This window comes from Opisthorchis viverrini (assembly GCF_000715545.1).
Source record: "Opisthorchis viverrini unplaced genomic scaffold opera_v5_29, whole genome shotgun sequence".
Classification (NCBI taxonomy): Eukaryota; Metazoa; Platyhelminthes; class Trematoda; order Opisthorchiida; family Opisthorchiidae; genus Opisthorchis; species Opisthorchis viverrini.
This window is the reverse complement of record NW_008751685.1, coordinates 3,309-19,805: the sequence shown is the minus strand read 5'-3', so window position 1 is coordinate 19,805 and position 16,497 is coordinate 3,309. Positions and strand designations below refer to the sequence as shown.

The window sequence follows — 16,497 nt, the reverse complement described above, 5'->3', positions numbered from 1 at the left end:
AATTACGTTGATCAAAATCCTGAAGTGAGAAGGAAATCACTAAGGGACCACGTCACTCAGACCATGTTTCGCCCGAGGCTGTAGATCATTTGTCGATTTGTCGAAATATAGGCAGCTCGGGTGTGTTTACTGGTGGTTGATCAGTTGGCAGTTGATCTGTTCGCCGAGCTTGGCAACTGGCTTGCCAACGTTTCGTCCCCAGTCAAGGAGACATCGTCATTGCGCATTCCACTGCGTTTATTCAACTTGAATACAAAAAGTGAGCATATGAATAGCAAATGCATCAAACAAAACGCTGTAGATCATTATTTGTCACCCAAGGTCCAGTAATTTTGTAGACCAGGCCCCGTAGTACAATCACTTCAAAATGCAGGTTTCCGTACTGATGCAACACTATTTGAGCTGGTCCTAACATCGAACATCTGGTCCGGTCCTGTTGGGTATGATGGAAGAAACCTATGTGACAATCTGCATAAATACGGTGAGCGAACATGACCCATCCACTACGCTTGATTCGTGAACCAAAAGTGTCGCCCATCACATGACCTATCAAAAGCAGTTACTTTGTGTATGTAGCTTGTAATATTGGAAGGAAGATGACGATGCGTTAAAACAGATATATATGTACAAATACGACAAGGTAACAGTATGGTAGTAATATGGCAGAAAGTTGCATGCGTGAGCGGAGCTACCAAGCAGGTTGAGTGTTGGCCAGACGACGCATTCGCCTGAAATAGGGGAGAAGCGCGCACATGTATGGGTGAACTCAATCAGGAAAATCATCAGGCTTTTGGAATAACGCATCTACTTGTCATGTGTCTTGCAATAAGCTCTCCATATAACGAACTAAGCCCACCTCGGATACATAGTGAATCACTTCAATTTTCCATCTACAAACCGAGAGTAACAAAAAGATGTCGACTTATTGAAGTGGATTCGTGAGGTCGCCCACCACCTGGGAACCGGTGTCTCATTAGCTGTAGGATTTGGCCATGTCGCCAAGAATTGGTGTGTGGCCGAGACGATAGTTGTCAACATGGTTGAGATCATCGACTCGGATTTCCATACTTCGTTGCCGAGTCACAGACTTTCTAGTCATGTTGGTAGTTTGAATGGATCATAGCAGGATAACTGTGGATCTAAGGGAATGCTCGGGTTGGAGGGTTCCTGTCATGAGACTCAAAGAAGAGATCAAAAATAAGGATGCGTAATCCAAGCCTCATTACCGTCATCCGTCATAAACCAAGAGTTCCAACTGCGGCGGGTTTAAAAAGTTTAGAATAAAAAAATCGTCCAGCCGTAGCACCCTTTCGGTGCCTGGCTGCCATGCCTCGAATGAGACACAAGGGCTGGGATACCGTCACGTCGCCCAAGCCTAGACAGTGGAAGTCGAGAGGCAGAGGTCGGGTTCGAACCACGGACCTTCCGGTCAGTAAATTCGCGCTCTAACCAATTGATCCATCTCGCCCCGAGTCCAGGAGTAGACTCGGACCATGTTGCTTTCGGTTAAGTTGACGTCATTACTCCTGTACTGCTTCGAGCCCCTTAGATAAGTACTTAACCAACGTGTCACCTTCGGTAGATAGACTACCATCCAGATCCAACCAACGGAATATGACGTTTTCACAAAAGATGATCTGGGTTCAGTTCTAAGCGGGGTGCTTCCGATGCACTTACCTCGTATTCCTGTCTTGGTCGCGGATTTTCTTTTCCATTTCTGCATCCGTTAATACTTCAACTACCGGACTCCATTGATCAGCCTCGTTGGAATTGCGGAAAGCAACATCTACGGTCGGTAGAGGCGATTCGCTGTTTTGTTTTGATGGGTAGAAAAATGCAAAAATCAATAAACGAGAGCCATCCAATTCATCTGGTTGGTATGCAAACAGAAGAGCTTAAAGCCGTCGGAATACTGGGCGATTTTCACCCTTTCTAGAAAGAACTATATGAATAAACATTCCACTCCTGCGAAGCCACAATTTGAAAAACAACGTTGTGGTTGGTTTCCGCAATAAGAAATATTGTATCTTCAGTTTTACGTCACCCAACTCGATAAGTCATACAGTCTACATAAGTTAGTACGATGTGCTTTGAGAAACGTTGTATCTTACCTATTTTTCCTTACTATAATGCTTTAAATCAGAGCCAGCCAGAAACTTCATAACACTGGTTGTCTTGGGAAGATTTTGTGCCCCGTAGAACGTGTTCCAAACACTTTCATGCCACGGGTTAGATGACCCGTTGCATAGACACGATCGGCATATCCCATTGGGTCCAAAAATGTCACCCTAAGCCGGCCTTGTATGGGAACCGAAATGTGCGATATAGAATACGCGTGCGACGATGTGAACCATCATTTACTCATATACACTGTCTGGCGTTTCTGCTCAAGATCTGTTTCGTAGACAAGGTTTAGGTTCGAGTCTTGGGGCTGCCCAAATGCACTGCCTTTGTAGCCAGCCTGGCAGCTAGCGTGCGCCATTCAGTTGGTTGCCTTCGGATATTTGGAAACTACGGCCTCTATCAATATTCCTCTGTGTCACATATCCTCTTTTAAACTTTCACAGCCATTGAATTGGTATTTCAAGGTGTGCATAAGCATGAGTCCCCTTGCTCTGCACAAGTGAATAACCAGCCACCGTGTTTGAACTGAATCTGACGGCAATGACGACAGACATCATCCAAAATTAGTATGAGATCGCCAGATTTGAGTAAGAATGGAACAAGTAAGTGCAGTAACTCAATGCACATCTGCTAATACATGCTTAAAAATAACACCAGTATCCACTAATGAATTATGAACGAGGCGTAGTAGATCTAGTGAAGTTGGGGAGTGATCTATTCCTACCAGAAGGCTGGTAGCTCCATTCTGGGAGGATTATGGCAAGGCTTCTGTGATGCCGATTATAGGCAGTATCTGTAGGCATGTAGTAGCCTACCTCACATATCGGATCGCCATGTAACCGATAACGTTTCTTGAATCATAGTTCCTCTACTAGAACATCGATTAACCACCCGTAAGTAATATAGGACGAATGAGTCACTTGAACGTCGTAGAAGAGTAGGAATAATTCACGCCATGTTGGATTCCGAAGACCTCAGCCACATGAGTGGTTTTTTTTTTTTGCCGAAACTTGTAAGGTAGGTGTAGAGAAACAGAACACAGGACTCCTCGAATAACAGACCAGCCTCTGGACCACCGCCGACCAGTTTGCGCAACTGGATGAACGGTTTCAATTTTACGACTGTCAACGTCGTCGAAGGCGAAAATCACTGCTTCGTCTCACGAACAAATAAACGGCATCCGCTGAAGTTCACCATACAACGTCCAACTGCTTAGATAAGTGAAATCAAGTTAGATTTTCTTTATGGCCTCTACCAATGATGTCGCCACTGCTACAAGAAAAGTTGACAGGTCAAAGAAACGCGATTGATATGGATTAAAAATGGCGGAAACATCGAATACGATAACCGTCACAGAAGAAAAAGGCTTCCGACTCGGATACACTCCAGGTAGATCATCACCATCATCATCATCATCATCAAAGACAGCAACATCAGTGTTGCCGCTGATGCTTCACTGCCGTACTTTCATGGTTGTAAGAGGGCTGGGATACTGCCAGGGCGCCCACACCTAGACAGAAGGACGATTAGGGTCCTCAACCAAAGCCTTTGGCTCAAAAGCCTAACCGCAAGGCAGCGGTGTTTGGCGGGAAATGCAAATGCATTACCATTTCTACGGAACAAGTCGCCACATGTTCCAACCCCCAACCTGGAGGTCCAGTCTCTTCGTGACGGACTCCAGATAGAGGACTTAACTCTGTAGTTGATCGTCTTCATAGGACGACTGCATAACAGCTCTTACCTGTATCGGCTAGAAGTCATACTTCACACACCATTGGCTGGACAATTAACTCACCTGAATGCATAGATTCGCTGATGCCAAGCCAGCTGTCCACGTATACTGTAGGCCACGGCAGTGACGAACTCGCCACCAAGGCCCAGTTCTGCACATAAACGACTGGCAAACTGCTCTGGGGAATTTTCGCGCTCTGACATATCCCACTCGAACTGGTCCACAAGGGAAATGTTCCCAACGTGAATGTTCAATCGAATGATTACTCGAGTATCGGTCTGTCCGACCAGCAAGTCTTCCACCGGATGGGCGTCCACCTTTTGGAAATGGGATGACAGAGGAAAACGACGTAAACTGAAACAAAAACAGACTTGGAAGGCCTAGTAACAGAAGCAAAGCGATTATCCAATTTTTTTCTTCTACGAACTATACATTTTCCCAAACTCGTCCTGTAACTGGGTTCATCCTACAGATGGAAGTAATTTGAAAGAAAACTCGGCACAACGATTTTATTCAATTCTCTGAGGTATGCGTCGGTCCAGAGTCGACGTTCCAGAAGATAAAGTTTGAACATTCCGTCTATGGATCAAAAATGAATAAACAATCGCGCGACAAAGTTTCATACAGGATGACCACTGGTCATTCAGGCCCTTGAGGCGCAACGCAGTTGAGAGCTTAAGATGAAGACTTCTGAACAACAACTATGATTCAAATTCACTTCACTTCGGACGCTTCCGTCCAGGCTCAGAACATCAAACGGCATTTCGTACCTCGAGATTCACTCGGGTTGCAAATCAAGGAAGGGGTTCAGAGCTCTTAGTATCCTTGTTAACTCAGCCACAAGAAGCTGACTCTAGAAATAAAAACGGGTATGGTCTATACGTTGATATCGCTGAAACAAATGGAAGGATCAAGGTATTCTTTTAAACGGTTACACTGGCGCCTGTGGACATGTGCGCAACATACAAATCAGCCAATGGACAGTAAGCAACTCAAGCCAGGTGCAACAGAAAATGGCGGTGGATTTAGAGGGAGAATAGACATACCTGTTGTTTTATTGCACTGACAATCGCAGGAACAAAGGTGATTGGATTGATGTCCAAATCGTCACACAGCACTTCGGCAAATTGTTCCGGAGTGATGAGCTGTTCGTTGCGGTTCCATGTGAAGCAGTCCCTCAACTTGACTCCATCACATTCGATATCCAGACGAATTGGGACCAGGCATTCTGCTTGACGAGCATTGTCGTGAAAAGCGAGTGGGTCGGAGTCATCCAAACAAAATGGAAACGTAGCGGCCTTGCTCGTCTGTCGAGCTAAATGTGGCAAACACCAATAGAGAGCCCGTTGTCTCAGTTTGGAGTGGTTCAGAAAGCGGTGAATGGTGACACTGAATATGATAATAATAGATAAATAACCCATGGCCGAAAGAGGTTAATGTTTCAGTTCTAAATGTGGTGACCACCATGATCTTCCCGGACGTTCGATCCCTCCGAAAAAAAAACTTCAACGAGCGGCCAAATATCCCCCTTCAACCCTAGCGGTCCTTCTTAGGGGAAGAGTCTCGGTTAACAAAGTGAGAACCGTATAGCAAAAAATGAAGAGCATGTTTCATACGCATATACCATGCTATTTACCGGTGCGTAAGCGGCTTATGGGTGTTGGACAAGGGACGGAATCGAGATGAAACGAGGTGTTCGGAGCCGATCCCAAACCAACCCATCGTCCGGAATTCTCGCGCTTCGATTTTGGGGTGCCCGAAAGAAAGTCTGTGGCACTAGATCCAGTTACAGGGAAACCTGCATTGGGTGCCCCATTTATACCAGCACTGACCGAACCCGTCCGGCTGGGTGTCCCCGTACCAACACCAACACCAGGAGGTTTTGATCCAGCTGCACCAGACGCAGTCGTGCCCACACTACTGGTTCCGAAAACGCTTGTGCTGCTGCTTGATTGGCTGTCTCGAGCAGAACTTTCCAGATGGGTCATCGAGTCCATTGATCGATCATCGTGTCCGCAAAGTATGTCGTTGACCTCAAAAGTGCGCAACAACATCGCGTTCATTGCCGTCACATGAGATGCCAATCCTAAGGTTAAACAAGATAAAGCAATAAAACAAACCAGTTTACCATAAGGTATGAAAGCTTTTCAGTTTATAGAAAGACCTATTAAGGGCTCCATACATCGCTCGTCGTGAAATAGTTAGTTGAAATTGGGGTGACAGGTGACCTTACTAGTTTAATCGTAGGGAGATAGCCCAACGAAACTATTTCCTGTTGCAATAATAACATATGAGGAGGTTTTTGTGAGAGTTCCTCAAATCAAAGCAAAAAACCAAATCATTCAGCTGCATCGCCTTTTCGGTGCTTAGCTGCAACGTCACCAGAAGGCTGGAATACTGATAGGCTCCCCAAGTCTAGGGGAAGTCGAGATTCAGATGTCGGGTTCGAACCACGGACCTTCCGGCCAGTAAATTGGCGCTTTAACCACCCGTAAAAGGTTTTCTATTGGAAGACAGCCCCCAGTTTAGAGTTGAGAAAAGAGCAAGTAAAATTTTGGACAGGCGTTTTAATCGTCTATGTTTATTCTAGTGACGGCTCATTAGCGTACACATTCCTTTGTCTACAGTGCAGTATAGTAGTACACTTGCAGGATAGAAACTATTTCACCTTTCTGCCCTTATGTCAGATTGTTTATGGGACGGAAAAATGAGCATCGACAAGCAGACCACAGTGGGACCTGTATCATTTACGATACCCTACGTCAGCTTACCTGGTGACCTGTCCTCAAGCCTGAAAACTGTCTATGACAAGAAAACACGTTCTACCACTTTCAGAGATTCGTCACAGCTTCCTGAAACAAATGATCTTTATAAACAGGTTTTGGTTCTCTGATGGGTTCTCAGAATGGACCAGTTCATTTGTGTATTCAAACAAAGGAACAAAATTAGAGTCTTACGGGGGGCTCAATCACCATATAACACAGAAAGAACAGCACCGTCCAGTCTGTAATAAAACGGCCCACATGCTTCATTGGATAACAATGGAAATAGGGTGTCAATGACTGACGGTCCAGTTGCCCTGGTTACTGACTAGTAATTTACAGTTACAGTTTAAGTTCTGGTGTTGGAGGAACAGACGATGGGACGACGTCATATTCATGGTCGTTACTCTTGTTAGCAGTTCAAAGCGAAATAAGACCACCAACCAAATGGGAGAGAAATCTATTCATGGAGGTCTGTTACACGATCCGACATTGATGGTGGGAAAATTACAGAAGACATTAAGAGTTACACCTTGTGGGTAAGTCAGTCATTGCAATCGCGGAATTTTTAGGCTAAGTCGTTCAGCTGTAGCACCCTTCCGGTGCTTAGCTGCCATGCCACCCGAAGGTTGCATGAGGGCTGGGANGTCAGGCCTAGACAGGGGAAGTCGAGTGGTGGAGGTCGGATTCGAACCACGAACCTTCCGGTCAGTGAATTTGCGCTCTAACCACTTGGACCATCTCGCCCCAAATTTTTTAGGCTAAGTGCTGCTGATAAAGACTCCAAAAATGCGAATTGGTATTCAGACCTAGAGTGCCACTAACAACTTTTCCGAAAAGAGTTAGTAGATAACAAAAAGTCTCCTCTAAGAACAAAAATCATTAAAAAAAAATAATAAAAATCACAAACTTACCCATTTGAATGAGTTTCTCTTTTTCTTCGGGAGTGACAAGCCGACGCCACAAATTGGGGTACTTCTTGAACAGTTCTTTGCGGAACAAACGTAAGTACCGACCAACCTATAAGCCCAGGTGGATCGAGAAAGTGTAGAGAAAAACACCGAGTAATATGTTCGAGTATACAGCTGACGGCAACATATGTTAATCACAAGCCGAATTCATCAGAATACTCCTTGAGAAAATACACGCAAAAAGGCTGAACCTTCTAGTCAAGTAGAAACTGGCCCTTCGTCTGGTATAGCGTTGCTAATCACAACTGGTGTGGATCTAATGTGACATCAAAAGGTTGGGTGAGTGCAAAGTCAGACAAACGGCACCTAAGTTATTTTGGAATAGACAACGGAACAACCAACTCAACACAAACTAACCTCGGAAGCTAAGTAATAGTATTCGCCATCTGGCTCGAGCTGAAATTCAATGGGTTTCTCCCCGTAACGAAATGCAATCTCCATTGAACAAGTATATGAGTGAATGAACCGAATTAAGTTAGTCCGAGCTCAAGAGCTGGATGCTTTGGGTGAGATTTTTGGGAGATCCAAGTAGTAATGAAGTCGGTGCAACCTAAAAGAAGAAACGGGATAGCAATGGAAAAGGTTGGGTGAGTGCAAAGTCAGACAAACGGCGCCTAAGTTATTTTGAAATAGACAACGGAACAACCAACTCAACACAAACTAACCTCGGAAGCTAAGTAATAGTATTCGCCATCTGGCTCGAGCTGAAATTCAATGGGTTTCTCCCCGTAACGAAATGCAATCTCCATTGAACAGGTATATGAGTGAATGAACCAAATTAAATTAGTCCGAGCTCAAGAGCTGGATGCTTTGGGTGAGATTTTCGGGAGATCGAAGTAGTAATGAAGTCGGTGCAACCTAAAAGAAGAAACGGGATAGCAATGGAAACAGCAATAGACCAAGGGGTAAGGGTGAACATGAGCCAGTCAGAGCGCAGGAGTACGCCTACCCGATGTAACGTGTCACCTTCACCATAAACCCGGACCTCCTGTATGACTCATACCATCAATGAATAGGACACCATAAGAGCTAAAACGCTCACATGTAGTACTGAGACATTCCTAAAGGATTGGCTGCTTGACCTGAATATCAAAATACAAACATGACAAGGGATTTTACCGAAGAAAAAAAACTTATGAGTCCGCATAAAGCTCTTCGACAGTCCAAGAACGGTTTCTTTAGTCTTAGAGCTCATCGAATACACACAGTCCCCGGGTTTCTGTTTGTCTTAGATTCTATCTGAACCTAACTTGTGTGAAATCCGCGAAGTACGGATTTGGCCTTACTGGGAGACTCAAACGAATGCGGGCTGAATCTCTTACATATTATTCAAATGAATATGCTGCGCAAAGGCTGTCCATGTTTTACTTAGTACAGTATTCCGGATACCGCCACACTCTCCCGAGAGAACACTATGCAGCAAAGCGACGGTCCTACTGAGATCTAAATTTTGGGTGGGATTGGCTAGGTTGTATCGCAAACAAAAATTACGGCTTTGAGTGGCACTTTGATCCTACTGAGATCCAAATTTTGGGTGGTGTTGGCTAGGTTGTACCGCACACAAAAATTACGGCTTTGAGTGGCACTTTGGATGTCTGTAGTGGTCGTTATTATCCGACATCTGGCCATCAGGCAGGCGGTCGAAGAGCCGGATGTGACAGGAGTGTTTAGTTTCTGAGTCAACTAGCTTCATAGTGGTTAAGTGAGGTATTTGAGTCTTTTAGTAAACCTGAGAAGCGCAATAAAAAGCAGCAGCATACAAGTCCATGATCGGACTCCACACTACTGTTCCAGAAAGAACGGCAAGCAGTGATCGATTCTCGCCACCGGTAACCGACGGCGATGTAGTCTGTTTGGATTCGGGACTGATTCGGTACGGGGCGCCACGTCATCAAGCGTTTTCCGCTGTTCCGGAAAGTGATAACACAAAACAACAGCCTGTGATTGATATATGTCTGGAGCAAGCGATCTTCGTTGTCCGTGAGTCTCGGATCCAACCCAGGACGATCAACAGATTTGGCCCAAGCTGAGACTAGCTTGCCTACCCGAGCGCTCATGTCACCAGTAACCGCAGAGAAGTTTGAGCTTTCAACCCAGAAACAGCACCTAGAACGCCATAGAAGCCATCTTCAGCATACTCAGGGCTACCGTCCGTCAGGTCGTAAGCAGACAGAATAAGCAGAGTGCGACGAACCTCACATTCTCGAGATTCCTTCACAAACGCCGCCCAACGAACCACACAGAAGAAATTATCAACGGGTATCCGTTCAGCTGTAGCACCCTTTAGGTGCCTAGCTGCCATACCACACGGAGAAGGCACGAGGGTTGGCATACTGCCAGGTTGCCCAAACCTATACTGGGGAAGTCGAGAGGCAGATGTCGGGTTCGAACCACGGACCTTCCGGTCAGCAAATTCGCGCTCTAGCCACTTGGTCCACCTCAGGTATCCGACCAATTACGGACGCCCCCACTTGATCGCTCAATACGACACCCACCCCGGCACATCCGGCTGCAGTGGCTACTGTATCGCCAGAGGCGCGCAGCCGAAACCTGAGAGCGAGGGATAGAAAATTCACCTACAGTACTTGTGTTCTGCATCCGCGTTTCTGAGAGAGGGTATACATCAATGCGAAGGGAACAGTGTACGAAAAAGACCCGTTCATTGTTCTGCTGACTTTAGTGAGCACCTATGTGAACCAACTCTGAGGGTTTGAAAGCACACTTCGAGATGTTTAGGGTTGTTACTAAAGGCGGACACAAGTTTCAGCTGTGTGATACACGGCGAACAAAGCGGTCAGCCCTAGTACTGGGCACTGTGTAGAGGGTTTCGAATTCGGGTGTTGGACAGAAGAGGCAAAACTTGAAAGTGTAAGAAAGAGGAGCCAAGAAGTAGTATGTTTTCGCTTACCGGCTCTGCTGTATGCAGCAAGGAAGGCTGATGACACCCCGTGGCGGCCGAAGTGGCACGCCAATGTTGTCAGTTGCACGTGGGCTGCGATACTGTTAGGGCGCCCGAACCTGAGAAGGGCAACTATTGGGATTCTCGAAAAGAGCCTTTGGCGCAAAAGCCTGAAAGCAAGGTAGCGGCGTTTGGCGGAAAATGCAAGTGCATTACCATTTATATAGAAAAGGTCACCACAACTTCTCCAACTACCAACCTGGGGGCCAAGAAAGCGTGTTGGTCAGGCCTCTAGTCATTGACCAATCTGGTATGAGACTTTGAGTACCGCACGGACATCCCCTTTTAAAGCTCAACGGGTCGCGGAGGCTCACAGACCATCACCTCGCGGTAAAGTCCAATTTTTCATGACGCGTTTCTAGCTCTAAGCGCGTCTTCTTGCTTATACCCACCAGGTGTAGTAATTATTCAGATCGTGATACGATTATTATAGCACACTTTTAATAACTCTGGTTCTACATTCGTCTGGATGTGCAAATTATGTTTTCGCATATAGCGTTCACTAGGTAGGCACCACTATACGGATTCCTAATACCTGGAACAGTTTGGTGTACCGCCGTGCCTACTGCTGCTGTGCAGCCTTTGAGTCAAATGGACTACTTCACCATCAGCTGCCGACGGTGCATTTCAGTCTAGCTGCCGACCACTTTTGAACACAGGTTGATTTCGATCATGTCGTTCGAGGCAGATTTGCGTTAAATTTTCTCAACCTTAAGAAACGACATCCCCATTTGGCAGCATAAGAGCTCTGTGAGCCAGAAGTTAAGGAAACATACCAAGGCTCACCCCACAAGCAGCCCTCTCGTGAGCCATTGATGGTAAAAGCAATCAAATAACAACGATAAAGCGTGATACTTGGAACTCTGTCTGTGGTATCTCGGAGCATCTACATGGAAACTAGTAGAACTCACAACAGTCACTGTCACTCCTTGAGGCAAGACGCTCTATCTCTTCTGGCCGAGAGTAGAGCTGGATTAGATTATCTACCGAGTGACACTTTAAAGGTAGGCAGTGAGCAGGGAGATGATCAGTGGAGCTGGAAGGTTCAAGAAAAAGAGGAGGGTCAGTGCAATCGGGGATACACTAGTAATGTTGTTATATGGATCAAAGGGTCACGGAGGCTGAAAAACCGTTACCACGGTGAGATGTCTGTCCAGCAGAAAGTCTAAAGCGTACTAGCAAAATCCTGTGAGAAGGTGTATCATCGACCTGAAGAGTTGTAAAATCGAAGTGCGCACTCGAGGTCACGCGCGTGACTTCCCGTACCGGTTTGAATAAAAAACCAAGCCCACCTTACCAACCACAATCAAGATCAGCAATGGCCAACAATGGCGATTTTGTGAAATATAGGTAGGTATCGTTAGTTCCGGATTGAAAACGCGGCCGCAATTCGGTGACTACCGATGTCACTACCCAACCCCTCCCCACCACACACAAACGTCACTGGGTCATTTGACTATTAAGTATCTGACCGAGGGGCCTTATGCTCTCCGTTGCCTATTAATGATGAAGATACTAACACGTTCCTAAATCGATGAGACCCTAATTATTAGGAGCTTTCAACCTGCGTGCTCTATGTAAAATTGGTAAACAGCCAATGCTCACTAAAACCTTATACTCCTCTAAAATTGATGTATGCTGTGTCTCCGGAACACGTATACAAGACCCAAGTGTGGTTATAAATCTCAGAACGCCAAGGACGAACCCAGGTCTTTCATATTTCCCTCTCCGTATGTCCAAAAGCAATGACTCTTGGAATGTATGGTGTGGGAGTTGCACTCAGTCCCAGAGCGTAAGGCGCTTTGGTGGATTGGATTCAAGTGAACAGTCGTGTTGACGCCGTCCGGTCATCTAGTTTAATAAAGCTCAACGCCTCTCAGCACAAAAAGCGGTGCCTGTTTGTGTTGGCTTATGCCTCAACGGACTGCAGTTCCGACGTAGAGAAGAATACTTTTATCGAGAGTTAGTAGGGCTCATTCGTCAAGCAAAGAGCACTTACACTGTGAACCTTGCAGGAGATATGAATGCTCAGGTAGGTCGTCTGAGCTTCTTGGAATCACCTTTGGGAGGTCGATTCGGAGTCGATGCTCGCCGCACAGACACCGGAGATCGACTCCTTCAGTTGTGTGTTGATTACTGTTTCTGGCAAGTACGAACTTTCAACCTAAAGGTTCGCATCGCGTAACCTGGAGGCCACCAACTGCAAATCAACCGTGGACCCAGTTGAACCACGTGGCCATAGGTTATCGTTGACTAGCCACAATTCAAGACTGCCGTTCCTTCTGGAGCACACAACTTGATTCCGATCACACCATGGTGCGTGCAAGCCTGAGAGTTCGTTTACTTTCAGGTCCTCGTAAATCAGCAAGCAAGCCAATCCACTATCTTCGAAGAACTACCATAACTAAACGGTATCGATCTGACCTTGCCCAACAACTCTCAACAGTAATCCAATACTGTGGTGGCAGTAAGCATCTGGCCGAAGCGTGGCGAAATGTAAAAGAAGCCATGTTAGCGGCGATCAGGGCTGTCTGTCCGACTTCTCCGATGCGGCCACAAGACGGCTGGATGTCGACGAGATCGCTATCCATGATTGATGCCAGGAAATTCATACTAGCAGGCAACGAGTACGAGGGCGCAAGCAAATCCCTCAAATGCCAAATAGTGAAAAGTCTACGGAAAGATCTTGAGCTCGGGAGATGGAGAAGGATTTTGCTATGGGAAATAGCCGTGGCTTATATCAGCTGATACGATAGACTATTTCTAGGAAAGCAACGGTCAGCGAAACGATAAGATAGCTCGTTAATTCAGTCACAAAATCGTCAAATGGAAAGATGGGCCGAACACTTCGAAGAACAGTTCAGATGGCCTGAAAAACAGCTTGTGGAGATAATGTATGCGAGCAAATGGAATGTAAAACTTGATCGCCCATCGGAAGAAATAAAGTGCGAAATATCCGTACTAAAATGTGAGAAGGCACCAGGACCGGACGGTCTGTATCCAGTCCCCTTCAAAGAAGGCGCAGGAACCGTGGCGAACCATCTGATAAAGCTTATTGGTGCCATATGGAACGAAGAGAAAGTGCTTGCAAAATGGGGCATGTCGACAGTTATCCCTATCTTCAAAAAGGGTACGCGGACGCTGTGTGAAAACCACCATGACATTAGACTGTTAGCTGTGGCATCGAAGGTGCTCTCTGGTCTCATCTTCGAAGGTTGACTGGACATAGGGAAAGACAGATCCGTGAAAGCTTAGCAGGGTCCGGCCTGCATCGACCATATCATAACCCTCCGACAGAATCTGGAACAGCAGCAACCAGCAACCAACAACGCTTGTGTCTCTTGATCTGAAAGCTGCCTTTGACTCTGTGGACCGTCGGGCACAATGGCAGCGTCTGTGGTGTAAAAGTGTCCCCCATTAATTCTTGACCCTCCTTAAGACGCTGCGGCCGAGTAAAGGTCTATGGGAAGCTCTCTTCTGAGCTCACCACATCAAGTGGCGTCAGACAGGACTGTCTTCTTCCACCTTTCCTCATCAACTTCATCCTTACTCATGGAAGAACCATGGAAGAATCACTATAAGCTTCTAATGACTGTGCGGTAGAACTGCTCCCGGGGCGTCCTCTCACGAATATCAAGTACGCAGATGACATAGCTCTTCTGGGATTTGACCCTGTGGTAATGCAAACAATATTAAATAATCTAAACGATTCCGTCTCACGGTTTGGTATGCGCTTCACGCCTGCAAAGTGTCAAGTGTTACTGCAAGACTGGGTGGGCTCCAACCCTAGCCTCATGCTTACGGACGAACCGACTGAGGTAGTAGACAAATTTGTTTACCTAGGCAGTTGTATCAGTCCTTGGGGTCTCACGAAAGATGATATCCCAATCCGGATCAGGAAGGCCAGAGCAGCTTTTGTGAACCCGCGTCACGTGGCGTAAGCGTGACATAAGCTTATCTGTCAAGGGTCAAGTTTACGATGCTGTGGTGCGCTTCATATAGCTATACGGGTCAGAAACCTGATCGCAGCGCGCCGAGGGCATCAAAAGACATTCAGTCGATGCCTTCGGAGCATTGCCCGAGTCTGGTGAGAACACCGGACCGCCGATGCTGAAGTATGCCTAATGTTATTCGGAAGAAATAACCCACCCACGATTGATGAGCTAATCACACTGCATAGGTTGCACTGGCTTGGCCACGCTCTGTGTATGCGAGTCCACCGACTTCCTAGAAGGGTTATTTTCACACAACCACGTAGAAAGTGGAAACGAGCCAGAGGCGGTCAAACAATGGCTTGGGAGCGAAGTGTGAAAACCACTACCAGCAAACTCAGCTACGCTGTTCATTGCCACCTTCCTGGATGGGGACCCAGAGACGGGCCACATCAGAGGGTTAGAGACATTGTCAGACGTGGCCTAGTCGCGCTCTCACTGGCACTCGTGTATCCAAGCTATTGCCTTTAATGCATACCTTCCTTCCCGATTCCCCCACTTGGCAGTCCACTGTATTCACGCGTCAATTTATCAGCAACCGCCTCCAATGCGCAGCTACCTATCCCACCTCCTCAAACCATCGAACGAAACTGTGGCAGCTACAACCACCGAATGACAAGTACGCGTTTCCTACAGCTGACGATGATGATGATAATGCATCAATTGGTGGCAAAAAGTGTGCGATCCAACTGCTAGGCCCGGTGAGAAGACCAACTACCTCAGCCTTTTCAACAAGCTCTGAGATACTAAACAGTCAGTTTGCCTTGAACAGCCGTAAACAATCGCACACAGAGACCTCGCTCACACCAGATGTCTCTGACGCGGAGATCTCGATAGACGGCTATTCTATTTTTTGAGCTGGCCCAAAACGAGGAAGGGCGGGTGGGGTTGCTTTACACTCACACGCGGCCCTGCCCATCCAGATTGTCCTCTATGAAACCACTCCTGCGCCCTTTTGGGATGCTCTATAGATGTAAATCCCGCTGAGCGGGTCCGATTCTATTCTGCTCAGTGTGGTCTAACGAGTCCTCTGGAAGATGACAAATTCCTCATACAAACCCCTGAGCAACTCTCCTCCACCTTCTACTTCACTCAACTCTTGCTGGTAAGTGATTTCAACGCTCCTGGATGGAGTTCTAGCGCGTCGGATCAAGTGGATTTTTTGCAGCGGTGCTGAACGAAGTCGCTCAAAAGAGCGCTTGGACTCAACATGTCGTCGCACCCACCAGATACCGCGCAGGCCAACTACCATCCCCTCTGGATAAAGTCATCACCATCGAAAGACACTTCGTCGACCAGGTGATAATTAACGATCCACTGAGACATAGTGAACACTGTGTGTTGACCTTTGGTTTCATTTGCAACTGGGGAAGAAATCCCGAACCTAAAACGTGGTTCCGAAACTTCTGCCGTGAAGACTTCTCAGGAATGCGCATCTTTCTTGAACAAGTTAAACTGGGACCAGCTTTGGTGGAAGCTTCATTTAGGACAATTGTCCAAAAAGTACATGAGGCTGACGCGCAGTCGGATTGGCTAAAAGCTACCTGAAAGGATTCGGCGCCTTTTGGGAAAGCTGACGACAGGAGACACAGAATATAAGCCGGTATTTCGTAGAATGCAGAATCGCTGTAAGTCGGAAATCCGTCAATGGAACATACGAAAACAAGCCACTATTCCAGATTTCACCCGAAAAAAAAGTCCTGTTTAAATACATGAGACTTCGCCGCAGAAATAGGCCAACCGCGTTCCCGGTGAGAACAGGGAACAGCAACCCACGGGAGACCAAACATGGCATCTGTGGGAAAAGGAGTCTGTCCAAGACAACTGGGGAGAATCGGTGATAGTGCCCATTTTCAAAAAAGGGGCGCGTAATGAGTGTGGTAACCACAGGGGGATCAGCTTGACCCCGGTTGTAACGAGACTGTTGGCGTCAATTGTGCTTCGTCGCCTTACGGTG

The 16,497-nt window shown here is 46.7% G+C and overlaps 1 protein-coding gene across 1 annotated transcript; it reads right to left on the bottom strand.

Moving 5' to 3' along the window:
* Positions 1 to 577: 577 nt before the first annotated feature.
* T265_02371 (hypothetical protein) lies at positions 578 to 11,497 on the bottom strand (the record flags this gene model as incomplete). Its single annotated transcript, XM_009166604.1, has 8 exons — positions 578 to 728; positions 1,678 to 1,809; positions 3,920 to 4,173; positions 4,903 to 5,171; positions 5,493 to 5,942; positions 7,533 to 7,638; positions 8,255 to 8,447; positions 11,460 to 11,497. The coding sequence occupies 7 exons, from the start codon at positions 8,336 to 8,338 to the stop codon at positions 689 to 691; spliced, it is 1,335 nt and encodes a 444-aa protein (XP_009164868.1).
* Positions 11,498 to 16,497: the final 5,000 nt, after the last annotated feature.